This window comes from Canis lupus, chromosome 36, assembly GCF_003254725.2.
Source record: "Canis lupus dingo isolate Sandy chromosome 36, ASM325472v2, whole genome shotgun sequence".
Lineage (NCBI taxonomy): Eukaryota > Metazoa > Chordata > Mammalia > Carnivora > Canidae > Canis > Canis lupus.
The window spans coordinates 5,350,714-5,366,002 of record NC_064278.1 but is presented as its reverse complement, the minus strand read 5'-3'; the positions used below and the strand labels follow the sequence as shown (position 1 = coordinate 5,366,002).

Here is a 15,289-nt window from a genome sequence, read left to right as displayed (position 1 = left end):
TATAAGGATAAACAAAATAATGCCTGACATATTAGTAAGGACTTAGTAAATTATAACCATTATTTTTATTTACACTTCATCCAAGTGGAAGGGTTTTATATGATCGCACAGCTTTGAAAATGAAAGATTGAGCATCGTGTCAAACATCAGTTTACAATGGGAATGAGACTAGAGACAAATACTTTTATTTATCTGGGTGGGAAATTATATGGACCAAAATTAAGGAGTTACTGGAGATGGAGAAAGAAGTTGCAGAGATATTTAGGGAGTAGAATCTTATGGGATATAATGACTACTCAAATTTGGCAAGGCAATGGTTAGAGAGAGAGAGCAGCCCTGACATGACTTGAATAACTGGGTCAGGAGTGATGTAATGAGAAATGTGGAGGAGGAAGTTTTAAAGGCTAAAAGGCTCAGTTATCTTTTTGCATGCTGTATTTAATGGAATATACATCCATTTATGTATCCACACTGGTGTTGGTGGATATTTGAGTTGTTTTTGCCATTGTTATGACCATTAAACATGGATTCCAGTGCACATAAGCACACATTTTTGAAAATGTCTTCAACTTTACAAGTAGTACTAATTTATTTTTCCACCAGCTGTGTATTAAAATTCCTGATGCTTGTCATCCATGCTAACTAACACTTCTCATTGGCCAGCCTTTTTGATTTTTGTCAATGCTATATATAAAGTAATGTCTCATTAAGGTTCCTTTTAATTTTTTTTAGCCTTTTGGATTTCTTCTTTTTTTAAGTGATTATCTAAGGCTTTGGGACATGTTTCTATTGGTTGGTATATCTTTTTCTTATAGATTCATGAGTATTTTATATTTTGGATGCTGGTCCTTTTGTCAGTTATATTTGTGGGAGATATCTTTTCCCAGTCTGTAGTGTGTCTTTTATTCTAAATTGTCTTTTGGTTAACAGAACTTCCAATTTTAATGTAGTCAGATTTATCAGTATTTTTATTTATGCTTATCCTTTTTGTCTTAAGAACTCTTTTACCTTCAAGGTCATACATCTATGTTTTTAAGGATTTTACTTTCCTTTAGTATTACTTTGAAAAGTTTATGGTTATCAGATATCAGGCCGGTTGTGATAGACTGAATTGGCTTTTTGATTTTGGACCTGTGACCAGTGGGGTTGTTGGTTGATTTGTCAGTTCAGCTCATGATAACATGGACCACTAAAGCAATTTAAGCCCAAAGAGATTTAATACTGGGAACAGAGGTGCTTATGAAATTATTGAGGAGCTGGTCCCTCATCCCCGCAAATGATTTCAAGGCATTAACTATTGAATTGGCCTGCTTAAGGAATACTCTGGTTCAGTCAGGACACCACTGTTCCAACTGATGACTCCATGGGTCATACCACATTAGCTGCAATCCAGTAGTCAGGAACCACTATCATAACAGCCTCCAAGATTGGTCTGTGTTGCCTGCTAGAGCTGCACCAGCAAAAAAGCATACCTCATGTGCTACTAATCTGCCAACTTAACTCAGTTTTTAATTCTTTCCAAATACCTCTGATTGTCAGAATCTAAATTATATCCAGAATCCTGGCTGTACAAGAGACTGATAAATGTAGTTTTTAGCTGCCCAGCTTCTGCATCGCAGGAAAGTACACTGAAAGGAGGTTAGAACAAATGCTAAATGAGCCAATTACTTATCCACTTGAACTTACCTAGTGATAGGTCCTCTGCCTATCTCCCAACCAGTGAAGTGTAATAAACTCCTGATACATATAGATGAGCTTTGTTACAGTTTCAGCAGTATTTTTCTTCAGAACATTTAATAGCTCATGTATACTTAGTACAAATCTCTTTTGAAGGGTGCCTAGGTGGCTCAGTTGGTTAGGCATCTGACTTCAGCTCAGGTCATTATCTCAGGGTCCTGGGATCCAGCCCCTAGTCAGGCTCAGTGCTCAGTGGGGAGTCTGCTTTTCCCTTTCCCTCTCTCTCCCTCTGCCTCTCTCCAACTTGTGCTTGTGCTTGCTCTCTCTCTCAAATAAATAAATAAAATCTTGAAGAAACAAAACAAATCTCTTTTGAGATTTGTCAGAAATGACATAGTTGACCTCTTTCTCCTTCTTGAAAACCTGTTTTGGGGAAAAGTCTGTATCAACCTGGTATTATTTCTTCCTTTAATTTTTGATAGAATCCACCAGTGAAGTCATCTAGGTTTCTAAGGTTTGGGTGGTGTTGTTTTAACTGTTGTTGGAAGATACTGAAACATGAGTTCAACTTTTTAAATATCAATGTAAAACTGATCAGGTTATCTTTTTCTTCTTTAGTGAGCCTTGGAATTTGTGTTTCAAGGAATTTATCCATTCCATCTAAATCATTGAATTTATGAGCACATTATTGGTCCAAATAATTTGTACCCCATGGGATGCGTGGGTGGCTCAGTGGTTGAGCGTCTGCCTTTGGCTCAGGGCGTGATCCTGGAGTTCTGAAATGGAGTCCCACATGGGGCTTCCTGCAAGGAGCCTGCTTCTCCCTCTATGTCTCTGCCTCTCTCTCTCTTTATCTCTCTATGTGTCTCTCATGAATAAATAAATAAAATCTTTTTAAAAAATAATTTGTGCCCTTTTTTCTTTGTGACTAGAAGTTTATCAATATATTTGAGGTTTATTAATATTAATCCTTTTGAGTAGCTTTTTCATTGATTTTTCTCAGTTTTCTGTTTTCTTGATTTCTATCCTTTATTATCTCCCTGTTTTTCTAGGAGTGTGATTTTTTTGTGTGTGTGTGATTTATTGAAGGGAAAACTTAGATAATTTATATAAGACCTTTTTCTTATAAATATATGCATTTACTGGTATAAATTTTCCTGTTAAGTACTTTAATAGCTCTATCCCACAAACTTTGATTTGTTTTCATTATCATTCTAGTGAAAATAATTTTTTTTTAAGATTTTATTTATTTATTCATGAGAGACATAGAGGGGGAGAAACAGGCTCCCTGCGAGGAGCCTGTTAAAGGACTCGATCCCAGGACCCCGGGATCATGACCCGAGCCAAAGGCGGATGCTCAGCCACTAAGCCACACAAGAATCCCACCTAGTGAAAATAATTTCTATTTTCCTTTGTGAATTTTTTGACCTATGGGTTATTTAGAAGTCAATAAATTGACATTTTTATTTTTTAAAATTGATGTCCATTTTAGTGTCATTGTAATAAAAAAACATACCGACGATGATCTGTTCCCTGTTTTTTTGGCTTTCCACTGTTGAATTTTTAGACTGTTGCCCTGTGTGTCTCCTCCGTGCCTGTGAAAATTGTCAGGTCAGCCAAGTACTTAGGCCAGATGAGTCTTATTCTCTCTGGTTTCCTTGTTCCTAAGATTACCCTCTACTTTCCAGCTGCTCCGCCAGCTTTGTACTCTGTACTCTGACATTTCAGGCTTTCTGCTGTCCAAGCTAATCATAGTGAAGGAATGTACTCAATTAAGAAATATATAAAACTCAACTGATATGCCGTGCGTACCTCTGGCTTTCAAGAATAGATTTTTCTATGTTCTCTACTAGCTGTTCTGTGGGGCCCCTGGGGTCCTTCCCCATACATGCACAGTGTACTTGTAGCTAGGCATTTAGATAGTTTAAGATCTGAATTTGAGCCTCATTCTTTCTATGGTTTGCTCACTGCCAGAATTTCCCCCTTTAAATTTCCTGATGTCGTTTTATATCCAGTTTTTATAATTATTTTCTATGGATAGTTAATATGACCTCTACACTACTACTACAATATTACCTGAAGTTGTCCCCCACAAACAAATCACTTTAAAAAAATTTTCACTTAAGACCCCAGGAGTGGTATATGACTCAGTCTAGACAATCCAAATATCTTATTTCCTAGGCAGTAGTGATTGGGCACATGATGTAAGTCAGACTAATCAAAGACAAAGAAATTATATTCTGGGATTTTTATTGGTGAGAAAGGTTAGCCTTTTGTCCCACAAACCTAGGAGAAAGGACTCATTTGAGGACATGGAGCCAAGAGAAGAAAAAGAAATTAAGTACTGGTAGACTTTGAATCAGTCTTCCTTATCTAAAGTGAGCCTTTCCAAAAGTTTTTAAGTTATATGAATTAATACATTCATCTTTTCACTTAGCCATTTTGAATTGGGTGTTTGGTACCTTTTGACCTGATGCACCCTCCATGATCTAATCTTGGCCTACTTAAGATTTATCTGGTACTGTTCTAATTCTGGTCCCATTATTGTTCAGACTCCCTGGCCTTTCACTTCTTCAGATATAAAACATTCTTTCCCAAATCAGGATCTCAAACATGCCCTCCCTCTGTCTGGAAGATCTTCATGTGGCTGAATTTTTCTTTTTTTTTTTTTTTTTAAAGATTTTATTTATTTATTCATAGAGACACACACACAGAGAGAGAAGCAGAGACACAGGCAGAGGGAGAAGCAGGCTCCATGCAGGAAGCCTAACATGGGACTCGATCCCGGGTCTCCAGGATCACATCCCAGGCTGCAGGCGGAGCTAAACCACCGCGCCACGGGGGCTGCCCTGATTTTTTTTCTTAAGCTTGTTCTCAGGTTAAATGTCCTGAGACGTTGATTGGAGAATTCTCTTCTTTCTATAGTGTCTAGGTAATTGTTCTACTATTGTATATTTTTGTCCCTAATAATTTCCTCCATCATACTCTTCACAATATATAATTATACATTTGGTGTTATTTTGGTTATTTGTCCCTTTTTCTACATATAAAGGATGGGAGCTATATCTGCTTTCTTTTATAAGCATATATCCAGTCAGTACCTGGCACAAAATATATGCCCAAGAAGTAATTTTTGAAGAAAGGAAGGAGATGAACTTGTAGGACTTGGATTTGAAAATTAGATAAAATAAAGTATCTTTAATAAGTTTTCTAGGCCATGCTATATTTTGTTCCGGTAGTACCAAATGACTATGCAGATTTTAGTGAGGAATGGGCATTATAAGCCTATGGTAAGGAATCTTAAAGGATCAATCGACCTCACTGAAAAGGGAATGAATAAATAAAACCCTGCAAGTCCAAAATTATTATTTTATTAGAACTTCTTATTTAAAAGCTAACCACTGCTTAAATTTACAACCACTAGAGAATCATCAAGAAAATGAGACAGGTCTATGATTATGGGTTTAAGAATAAAGCCAAGGTTTCATTCCAGTTTCCTTTAGTATTTATGTTATAGTATGAGTAACTATTACATTTTAGTTGATTTGTCTATAGTGTAGATATCTATAAATTTCAAATGTTCAGCTGTATATAGCCTTCCTCCCACTCAGGGGGTTTATTTTTGAAATATTTTACTTTGACTTTTATGAGTAGAACTTTATAATTTTAATGTAGAATTTTAACTGTAAATTACTACAGAAAAGTAATGCCTTCAAATCAGTTTAAGTACTCATAAAAATAAACCCAATATTATAGATTAAATTTTATTTTTTTCCAAAAAAAGATATACTGGAGTCCTAACTCCCAGTATCTCTGAATGTGACCTATTTGGATATAGAGTCCTTACAGAGGATCAAGTTATGATGAATTATTAGGGTGAGTTTTAAACCAGTATTACTGGTTTCCTTATAAAAGCAGAAACTTGGACACAGAGACATGCACAGAGAAGCCCATGGTGAGGACATAGGAAGAACACCTGAGGTTACCAAAAGCTAAGAGAGAAGCATGGAACAGATCCTTTCTTAGTACCTTCAGAGGGAGCATGGCCCTGTCAACTCTTTGATTTCAGACTTTGAACCTCTGGAATTGTGAGATAATACATTGTGTTCTAAGCCAATCAGTGTGATACTTCATTATGGCATCCCCAGCAAATTAATATACCCCGTATGTTTTTCAAGGTAATTTTTAATAATTTTTACTTATTGTAATAATTTTTATTTATTGAAACAGGTAAGAATTTAGAATTTGATTATTTTTTTAGTTATCTTTTTTCTATTTCATTATTAAAGTAAAGCTGCATTTGAAGATAAAAAAAATATATAAAATATTATATATTTTTACCATTTTTATCCATGAACTCTAAATCCTTTCACTGGTCTAACAAAAATGCTTATTACGAAAGAGCACTGCTCCTATCTTTACCAAGAGTCATTTGCTAAACTGAATTAAAAGCTGTTTCCATGCCCAGTGTTAGAGAGTAGCACTTTTCATTCCCAAGGTTACTTAGGCTTTTAATGACTTGTTTTCTAATAACAACAAACAACAACAACAACAAAAACCCTGTTTGAAGGGAAAATAGTAACTTTACATAGACCCTAAGCAGATTACAACTTAATCAAATGTTTGAAGTTAGTATCACCAGTACACATAGCAACATCTTGGACCCCAGGTATGTTGCACCGAGAAAGGTGTCTTGCTTCTTCTATGATGCATAACCTTCTCTAATCATGAGAAAGCATCAGACAAACCCCATATTGAGAGATATTCTATAAAATATTGGACCAATATTCTTCAGTGTATCAAGATCATGAGAGGTAAGACTGAGGAACTGTCACAAAGAAGAGAAAATTAAGGAGATACAGCAACTAAAACTGATAAGATCTGAATAAGTTTTAAGTTTTAGCTAATTAATCAAGATTAATTTCCTGGTTTGAAAATTATTTTTTGTCATGTAAGATGTTAACATAGGGGAGGTTCGGATTCTACTAATTTTGTAACACATGAGAATCCTAAAATCTCAAAATACATGCTTAAAAATAAAAATAAAGACATTATTTCCACGACGTGCATCTTTTTAAAATATTAAAATGTAGGGGTTAACTGAGAAAGTTTTGAGACTGCAGGAATGAAATGAAAATTATTTGCAGGAAATATTTTGTCACCAATAACTATAGAATTATTTGTTCTCTAATCAAAGTTCAAGTTTATAGTTTATACATTTTGAGTTCCAGAATATTTGAAGATGAATATATTTAAGAATTTTAATATGTGAGCCAGTAATCTGAGCATCTCTTTAATTTACAGTAATTTTGGTGATGTTCAATTTTGTTTTTACATTCATTCATTACTAGCATTAAAATACACACATAACCCTTATTTGAATGTGCTGCCATTTTTGATGATTAGCATACCTTACAGGTTGTATTACTAGGGGCTGATTTTGCAATGCTGTAAAATTATGCTTATGATTTTAAAGAACTAGAGACAAGAGTTTGAAGACATGTTGCAACAAGTTTGGGAAGCAATGGAAGATTAAAGACCTTTTTCTTTCCAGTGCACAAAAAGCAACATTCGTGGAGTTCTATCCTAGTAATCAGTCTCCTTGATTTTAAAAAGATTAGATGCTTCAGCATACTTCTTATAATTATTTTCTTTAATTGGCTATCTGGACTTTTTCTGACTGTGAGTAGATCTTGTTCACTGGTAGTTCAGGTTCAAGGCATTATTATAGTATTTATACTATTTTGTTCTTGTGGGAGAAAAACCCTTATTGTGTTGTATCATGAAGTTCACTAACATTAATAAAGATACTTGCAGTTACCACGCCTTATTACTGAGACATGGACATATAACTACTTTAAATCATTTATACATAGATTGGCCAGCAGAATTTGAAAAGCTGTGCTAAACGGTGTTCAGCTTATTAAGTCAGAATTTAGGTATTACAGATGTGTATTAATTTTTATTATGGAAAATTTGCACATTGTTACCTGCCTGTTAAAACAGAAACTAAAAGTTGGATTTATAATATTGAAACTATATTTGAATTTTTTTAAAAGATTTTTATTTATTTATTTGTTCATGAGAGACACCCAGAGAGAGAGAGGCAAAGACATAGGCAGAGAGAGAAACAGGCTCCAGGAAGGAAGCCCGATGTAGGACTCAGTCCTGGGACTGCAGGATCACACCCTGGGCTGAAGGCAGACGCTAACTGCTGAACCACCCAGGCATCCCTATGTTTTAATGTTAATATCTGTTAAAAAAAATAAGTGTAGTCTTCTAAAAGTATTATTTTATGATATAATTTATTAGGTTGCAAATGTTTTCTCAGAGCAAAATTTAAGTTTTAATCATAACACATTATTTGGGAGCATCTTCTGATATTAGATATATTAATATAGAAAAAATTACTTCTACAAAAATAGAACATTCTAATATCCAAATAATGTTATTTTGTAGTTGTAAGATTAATAGAGCCTGACTCCTGTTGTATTTTGTTTCATGTAAGACAATATCATTCTGCTTTTTTTATTAATACAGAATATGTTTTGTCTTAAATGTAGTTGTAGCATTCACTGAGCCACCACAAGTTCATGAGCAAAAATCACCTTGGCAACAGTAACTTAAAATTTCAAGACAACTAAAGGCTAAGGATATTGTTCTGGCGATGGAACCCAGGGTATAATCTAAACAGCACCCCCTGCTGTATAAGAAGATTAAAGCACAATGTAGATGTCACTAAATCAGCTTCTAATTTTCCAAAGAGCTTTGAGTACCATTATGAATTTTTTTTATAATTGGTGCAGAGAAAAAATTATGAGATATACAGTTGACCCTTGAACAACATAGGTTTGAACTATGTGGTCCCCTTATGGACACATTTTTTTTTCAATAAATACAGTATTGTACTATAAATGTACTTTCTCTTATGATTTTCTTAACATTTTCTCTAGCTTATTTTATTGTAAGAATGTGGTATAGGATATAGACAACATACAAAATATGTGTTAATTGACTGTTGATGTTGTCACTAAGGCTTCCAGTCAGCAGTAGGCTATTAGTAAAGTTTTGGGAGGAGTGGAAAGTTATAGGTGGATTTTCAACTGCAGGGCGTGGAGGAACAGTTGGCACCCCTTACCTCTACCTTGTGCAAGGATCAGCTGTATTTTTAACCATTTAAAGAATAATTCCTGGGGTGCCTGGGTGGCTCAGTTGGTTAAGCATCTGCTTTTGGCTCAGGTCATGATCCCAGGGTCCTGGAATGGAGCCCTGCTTTGGGCTCCCTGCTCAGTGGAGAGTCAGCTGCTCCCTTTCTCTCTGCTTCTCTCTCCCGCCACACCTCCCTGCTCATGCTTTATCTCACTTGTGCTCTCTCTCTCTCAAATGGGTAAATAAAATCTTTAAAAAAAATAAAGAATAATTCCTGGTTGTTCTAGCCTTTTAAAAGAAGAAACAAAACTATCATTTGTCTGTGGCAGGTATTAGGAAAGGTTGCCCTTGCAACTGATAACAGTATGTTTTATGCAGTGTTTTGTAGAGAATAAAAATGATTAAGAGATGGCCTTTTCCTTTATAACTTTATACTCTAGTAATGGTATGATAAAAGATAGCAAGTAATCATGAAAGTTCAAAGAAACCTCAAAACATGTCTGGGAAATTCAAGGATACTTCTTAGGCAATATGCTTTTGAGATGGTTAGGATAGATAGGATTATATGAGGCAAAAGAAGTCAAAAAGCATATTACATAGGCGGGGGTGGGGGGTGAGGTGTGAAGTGGAGAAATAATGTGACCAAAAATACAACAGTGGGAAACATTTGTTAAGTACTAATACCTCACACTTTGCAGGTATTGGGGATACTGAGACAAATGAGATTCAGTTTTTGTTATCAAAACGCTAAAATCCTAGCTTACCATTTATTTGCATAGAAGTGATAGTTAAAACAGTATTTCTACGAAATACTGAGAAAGAAAGCATACAGAAAAAAATTAAGATAGCTGGACAAAATCCTTAAAAATGCTTACTTTTTAGAAAAGAAAATCCGATAAAGCAGACCAGAAATATTATTAAGAGATATAGTTAAGAAGAAGATCAAGACAGTTCCATGACCTGGAGCTAAAGGGTGAACATGGGTTTTGTGTTGTTGTTGTTTCAGTCCCTCACCCTCCCTCCCTTCCCTGAATGTGGGTTTTAATAAGGCAGAGGCACTCAGCAATGCCAGATTTATAGAGAAGTTAAAAATGAGACAAGAAGGCAGCCTGGGTGGCTCAGGTTTAGCACTGCCTTTGGCCCAGGGCGTGATCCTGGAGACCCTGGATGAGTCCTGTGTCAGGCTCTCTGCTTGGAGCCTGCTCCTCCCTCTGTCTCTCTCTGTCTCTCTGTCTCTCTCTGTCTCTCATGAATAAATAAATAAAATCTTTTAAAAAAAGATTTAAAAAATGAGACAAGATTAGTGGGACCTGGTTAATTAGGGAAACTTTAGTAACTTGGGGCTTAAGGTTTGACACAAATATTAAAGATTCTGAGAAGTGGTGAGGGAGTAGACATACAGGTAAGACTTTTCTCTCAAGTCTAATGCAGGAGAGATGGTGATGAGATTAAGAAGGAAGAATAGATAGGGTTGGGGATTGGTAGCAGCCTGGGGGAGCCTGGAGGTCATGCTAAGAAATAAGGAAATGAAAACAGGGAAATTGTGGTTAGAGTGCAACTTCAGAGTTTAAGAGCTTGAAGGTGATAGAATTTTGAGTGATCAAATCTAGAAATCTAGTATGTGACTTGACTTAAATGGAATCAAGGAGGAATAAAGGCCAAGTGGTAATAAAAAAAAAAAAAAAAAAAAGTCAGGACCAGGGGTTGGTGACATAAGACAAGAGGAAGCTAGGAAGTATACTTGTAAATTTAAATGAAGATTCAAGACAACTTTCTGTTCTAATTTAAGTTCTTTGGATCAGTCCCATGGATGTGCCCCTTCTGTTCTTAATGAGTAGTGAATTAATTTGTTAAACAGATATTTATTATATATCTACTTTATATGAGACCACCACTCTAGGTATTTGGGATCTATTATTGACTCTTACATATGACAGTAACCATTTAAATAATACTGAGATATTAACTAACTCGTTTTTTATACATTGTGGTTTAAAAATATAGTTCAGTACTATTAAATTATGTTCAACCATGAGTTTCTTGAGGTCAAGGATAGTCTCATTTCATCCTTGTATGGCAGGTACTAAACATAGCATCTGATACTTAATAGGTATATTCATGAAATGCCTGAATTACAGAAACTTTTGAATAAAGAACAGAGTAATTCTGCAAGATTTTTTACGTGGAATTCATATCTGTGTTTTTTTAAAAGATGATAGAAAAACAATACTAAAATCATATGTAGTGTTGAGACTTTTTTTTTTAAAGATTTATTTATTTATTCATTCAGAGAGAGCAAGAGAGAGGCAGAGACACAGGCAGAGGGAGAAGCAGGCTCCACCCAGGAAGCCCTATGTGGGACTCGATCCCGGGTCTCCAGGATCACGCTCTGGGCTGCAGGCGGCGCCAAACCACTGCGCCACCGGGGCTGCCCCTGTTGAGACTTTTTTAATATAAAAGCTATATTTTTAAAGATTTTATGTATTTATTCATGAGAGACACAGAGAGAGGCAGAGACACAGGCAGAAGGAGAAGCAGGCTTCCTGCAGGGAGCCTAATGCAGGACTTGATCCCCCCAGGCCCCAGGAACATGACCTGAGCCAAAGGCAGGCACTCAACCACTGGAGCCACCCAGGTGTCCAGAAAGCTGTATTTTTTTATCTCATTGACTTTGAGATTCTTGCTATAAAGGCAAAATATAGTGATAACCACAAAAGTACCAAATTCACAAATTTTCTGTTTAGGCTGTAATGAACAGAAACAAAGATCGGCTGGCTTAGAAAAGATACCCAAGTCTGTCATTCCCTTGTCCTTCCTTACGGTTCCTTTATGGGCCTTCTTTGCAAAGACACTTTGAGGATCTTCCCTGTGACATCCAGTTATTATGTTGTTATACCGGAACCTTAACCCTCAATCAGTAGTTTTTACTTTATAAGCTGACATATGATATAACAGATGTAATGTATTTAAATCTTAATACCTTAGTAAAAATAATGTAATGTTATTTCAGCAACTTATATATGTTTTATGTTAGTCTCTGAGGGTAGACTCTAACCTTTTTGATGATTCCTCTTGGTTTTCAGGGAATATAAAAGCAGAGGAGAGATTTCCTTCATAACTAAATGATTAAAAAAGTATTGTTAGTTTTAGCTTTTATTTTTACATTTCTCAATGTATTATATTAAAAGTAATTAAATTGCAATGCACAGTTAGGTATAATATAAACAGAAGATAATATAACACAGAGCATAATACCTTTACCATAGTAAATTCTTAAACTAGCCTGGAGTGTGGGGTTTGATACTCTATTTCCATACTACTAGGCCAGAGAAACTTAATTATTTCCTAGAAGTAAAAGGAGAATTTCCAAGTTTTAACAAATTTTCTGTCAAATCTCTTCCAAAGTATGAAAAACAAGTTGTATTTTTGATTGTATAACATTTCAACCTGGAGCTATGACACTTAGAACTAGATTCCCTTTAGAGTGGAGATTGAAAAGTCACACATTTGAATTGAATGTGATCCTTCCATCACAAAGTTAAAAATTACTTTTATATTGATAACCACCCTACGATGCATTTAGAAATATCTTAGTAAGTTTATTCATTAAATCTTGATGCTGTCTTTTGTATTGCTTTATTAGGCTAGAATATGATCTCTTTTTGGTATCAATTCTCCTCACCTGAGAGGCATTGGACAGAGACCATAGTTTTCTTCTGGCACATGGAACTGGGAATGCTTTGCCCAGAGTGGGTGATAATTTGAGTAATGGCTTGGTGACAAATTCTGGACTTATTTCATTGGTTTTCAACTTTATGTTAATAGAACGCTTTTATTTTCCTTCTTTTGAGTAAAAAAAAAAAAAAATCTGATAATACTGTACCTGTATTAACAGAAAGTTCACTTCAGCAGGTCAAACTGTTATAATTAGTGACAATTGTGTACCTAAAACATTATTTTTCAAATCTCAAATTCAACGTAAATAAGGTTATACCACTCATTTTAATTATATTTTGAGTCCTTTCATATTTCTAGAAATATTCTATAGGGTTTGAAGAACAGAAATAGAAAAAGAAAAAATGTAAAATAAAAATTTAATCAATAAGAAATTATTATAAATTTTAACTATGAACGCTGAAATCAGATAAATCTCATCTGTTTTTATAGTACAACTTTAAGTGTGTTTTTTTCCCTCCCAGGACATTTATTCAGAGCAGCTGGGGATCAACCGTTTAACCTGTCCACAGTGTCGAGTGCCTTCCCAATGGTCAGCCACCCAGTCTTTGGTCTACATTCAGCCAGCTCAGGGCATTCAGAATTTGGTGGTTTGGGGACACTTGGTACACCCACAGCCTTAGCCGCACATCCCCAACTAGCATCTTTTCCAGGTAAACATCTGTTACAAACAGTGTTCAAGGAAAGGAGAAAAGCTTGAAAATGTTCAAGCAGTAATTTGTTTATTAAATTGACTAAAAAGAATAGTCTAATGCCTGGTCTATTAAAATTCTTGTACAAGAATTGATTCAATCATATTTATCATGTGCAAAAAAACCCCACACTATGTGTGCTAGATGGCATTGCAATTATAGATGTTCAAGTGTTTAGCTAGAGAAAGGCGCATCTGCTACAAAAGTGAAATTAGGCCAAGTTTTTCTCATGCTTATTATTGAAATATAACATGCAGGAAAGTGTACATACTGTGAGTGTGGAGCTTAATGGATTTTTTAGCTTTATTTGATTTTTAAAAAATTATTTAACTTATGGTGGAAAGTAAACTTCAGTTCTTATAATGAATATCTCTATACTTTTGAGTTTCACTTCTCTGCACTTTCTAAGGAAGTTGAATTTGGCTCTTAGATTTCTATATTTTTACATATTTGATCAGAACAACTTTAGATTTGCACTAAACAACTTTAGATTTGCATTGTCACTTATATGACAGCAAGACCAGAACTATCCCCAATTTACAGATTATGAGAATTTGAGAGCTCAGTAAGACACCATTCAAAGCTTAAATTGGACAAACATGCTATAATCTGTCTTGTTATATTATTTTGAAAGTCTAAACTTTCATGTGTTTCCAGTGATTGATTTTACTTTAATAAATTTTGTAAGCAATGTATGGTTTGGTGTTATATAAAATAGTTTAAGAATTAGAGCATAATTCTAGAGACAAATAGACCTGAGTTAAAATCTGGCTATGTGACATTTTAACTGTGTGACCATGAACAAGTAATCTGACCACTCTGCCTCAGTTTTCTCATCTGAAAAATGAGGATAGATAATGGTACCTGCCTCTTATGGTTCTTGTGAAGATTGAAGAAAATAAGCCAACTGATTGCAATGTTTAGTATACATAACTAGTAATTATCATTATTATTTCCTCTTGCCCACTTTAATGGGTAACATATTATCAAGTGCTTCTTCAAAAGGAAATAAGTATCTCATTTTAACTATATACAGAATGGAAAGGTGATTAGATGTATATTTCAAGTACTGTTTCTTGAGTCATATTATTCCTTTAATTCAGCTGTCTGGCATAGAGGAGCTGATGGGGAGGGGTAATGTGACTAGAGAGTTAAAGTCTTTTTTATTTTTTTATTTTTTGGAAAGTTAAAGTCTTAAACTAAGTCGTAACGTTTGTTTTAAAAATACTAATAGGAAAAAAATAAATAAAATAAAATAAAAATAAAAATACTAATAGGAAATTATTTTGGCCAGTTTCTAGCATGGTCGCTTAGCAAGATAATCAATTCAATAGATATTTCCTGAAATATAGGATCTCTGAATAAAAGTCAAAATATATAGTAGTAATGTAGGTAGCTATTGGTGTCTTAAATTTTTTTTTTATCATTTTGTTATAGTTTATTATATCATTGCTTTTGAGTGTTTCTAAACTGCAATGTAATTGCTATATTATTAAAATCAAGTACTATCTCTACTGAAATAATAGCTAACAGGTGTAAAGAGTTACTTATCTGGACTTCAATAATACTGATACTTCCACCGAATGAAAAAAAAGTTAATAACTTCTCTAAGCCTATCTGAATTATTCACTCATTCATTTATTGTACAAAGTTCTTTGAGGATCTACCATGTTCTGTGCACTGAGGAATACACTAACATAGTACATGTTGTTTACGGTTTTTAGAAGATGAATAAACAGACAATTATAATACAGTCTAGTGGTGAAAGTATGTCTGTATAAGCATACTTTTTTTGCCAGAGACTACACCTAGACCTAGAAGATTCATTTGTTCAAGTTGTAGATTTGGCAAAATTTAAATTTAAATTCTCTATAACTGCCTTTATTCAAAAGGGTAATCTAAATGCCAAATTTTTGAAATAACCTAAAAAATAAATGAAGAAGGAAGAAAATATTAGAAATCCTAATTAAAAATAAGTTATTTTAAAATTTTATATACTTATTCTGCATTTCAGATGATCAAATCAATAGATAGAA

General features: G+C 34.5%; 1 protein-coding gene across 29 annotated transcripts in view; it reads left to right on the top strand.

Annotated features, from left to right (window-relative positions):
• BAZ2B (bromodomain adjacent to zinc finger domain 2B) overlaps window positions 1-15,289 on the top strand; it is a 293,071-nt gene that overhangs the window by 167,063 nt on the left and 110,719 nt on the right. For 20 of the 29 annotated variants that reach the window (XM_025471094.3, XM_025471091.3, XM_049106132.1 and 17 more), the window contains one exon: window positions 13,026-13,214. The exons of the other annotated variants lie outside the window; for them this stretch is intronic. In XM_025471094.3, coding sequence (XP_025326879.1) covers window positions 13,026-13,214 — 189 coding nt within the window. The remainder of the gene's footprint in view (window positions 1-13,025; window positions 13,215-15,289) is intronic. 29 annotated transcript variants of the gene reach the window in all.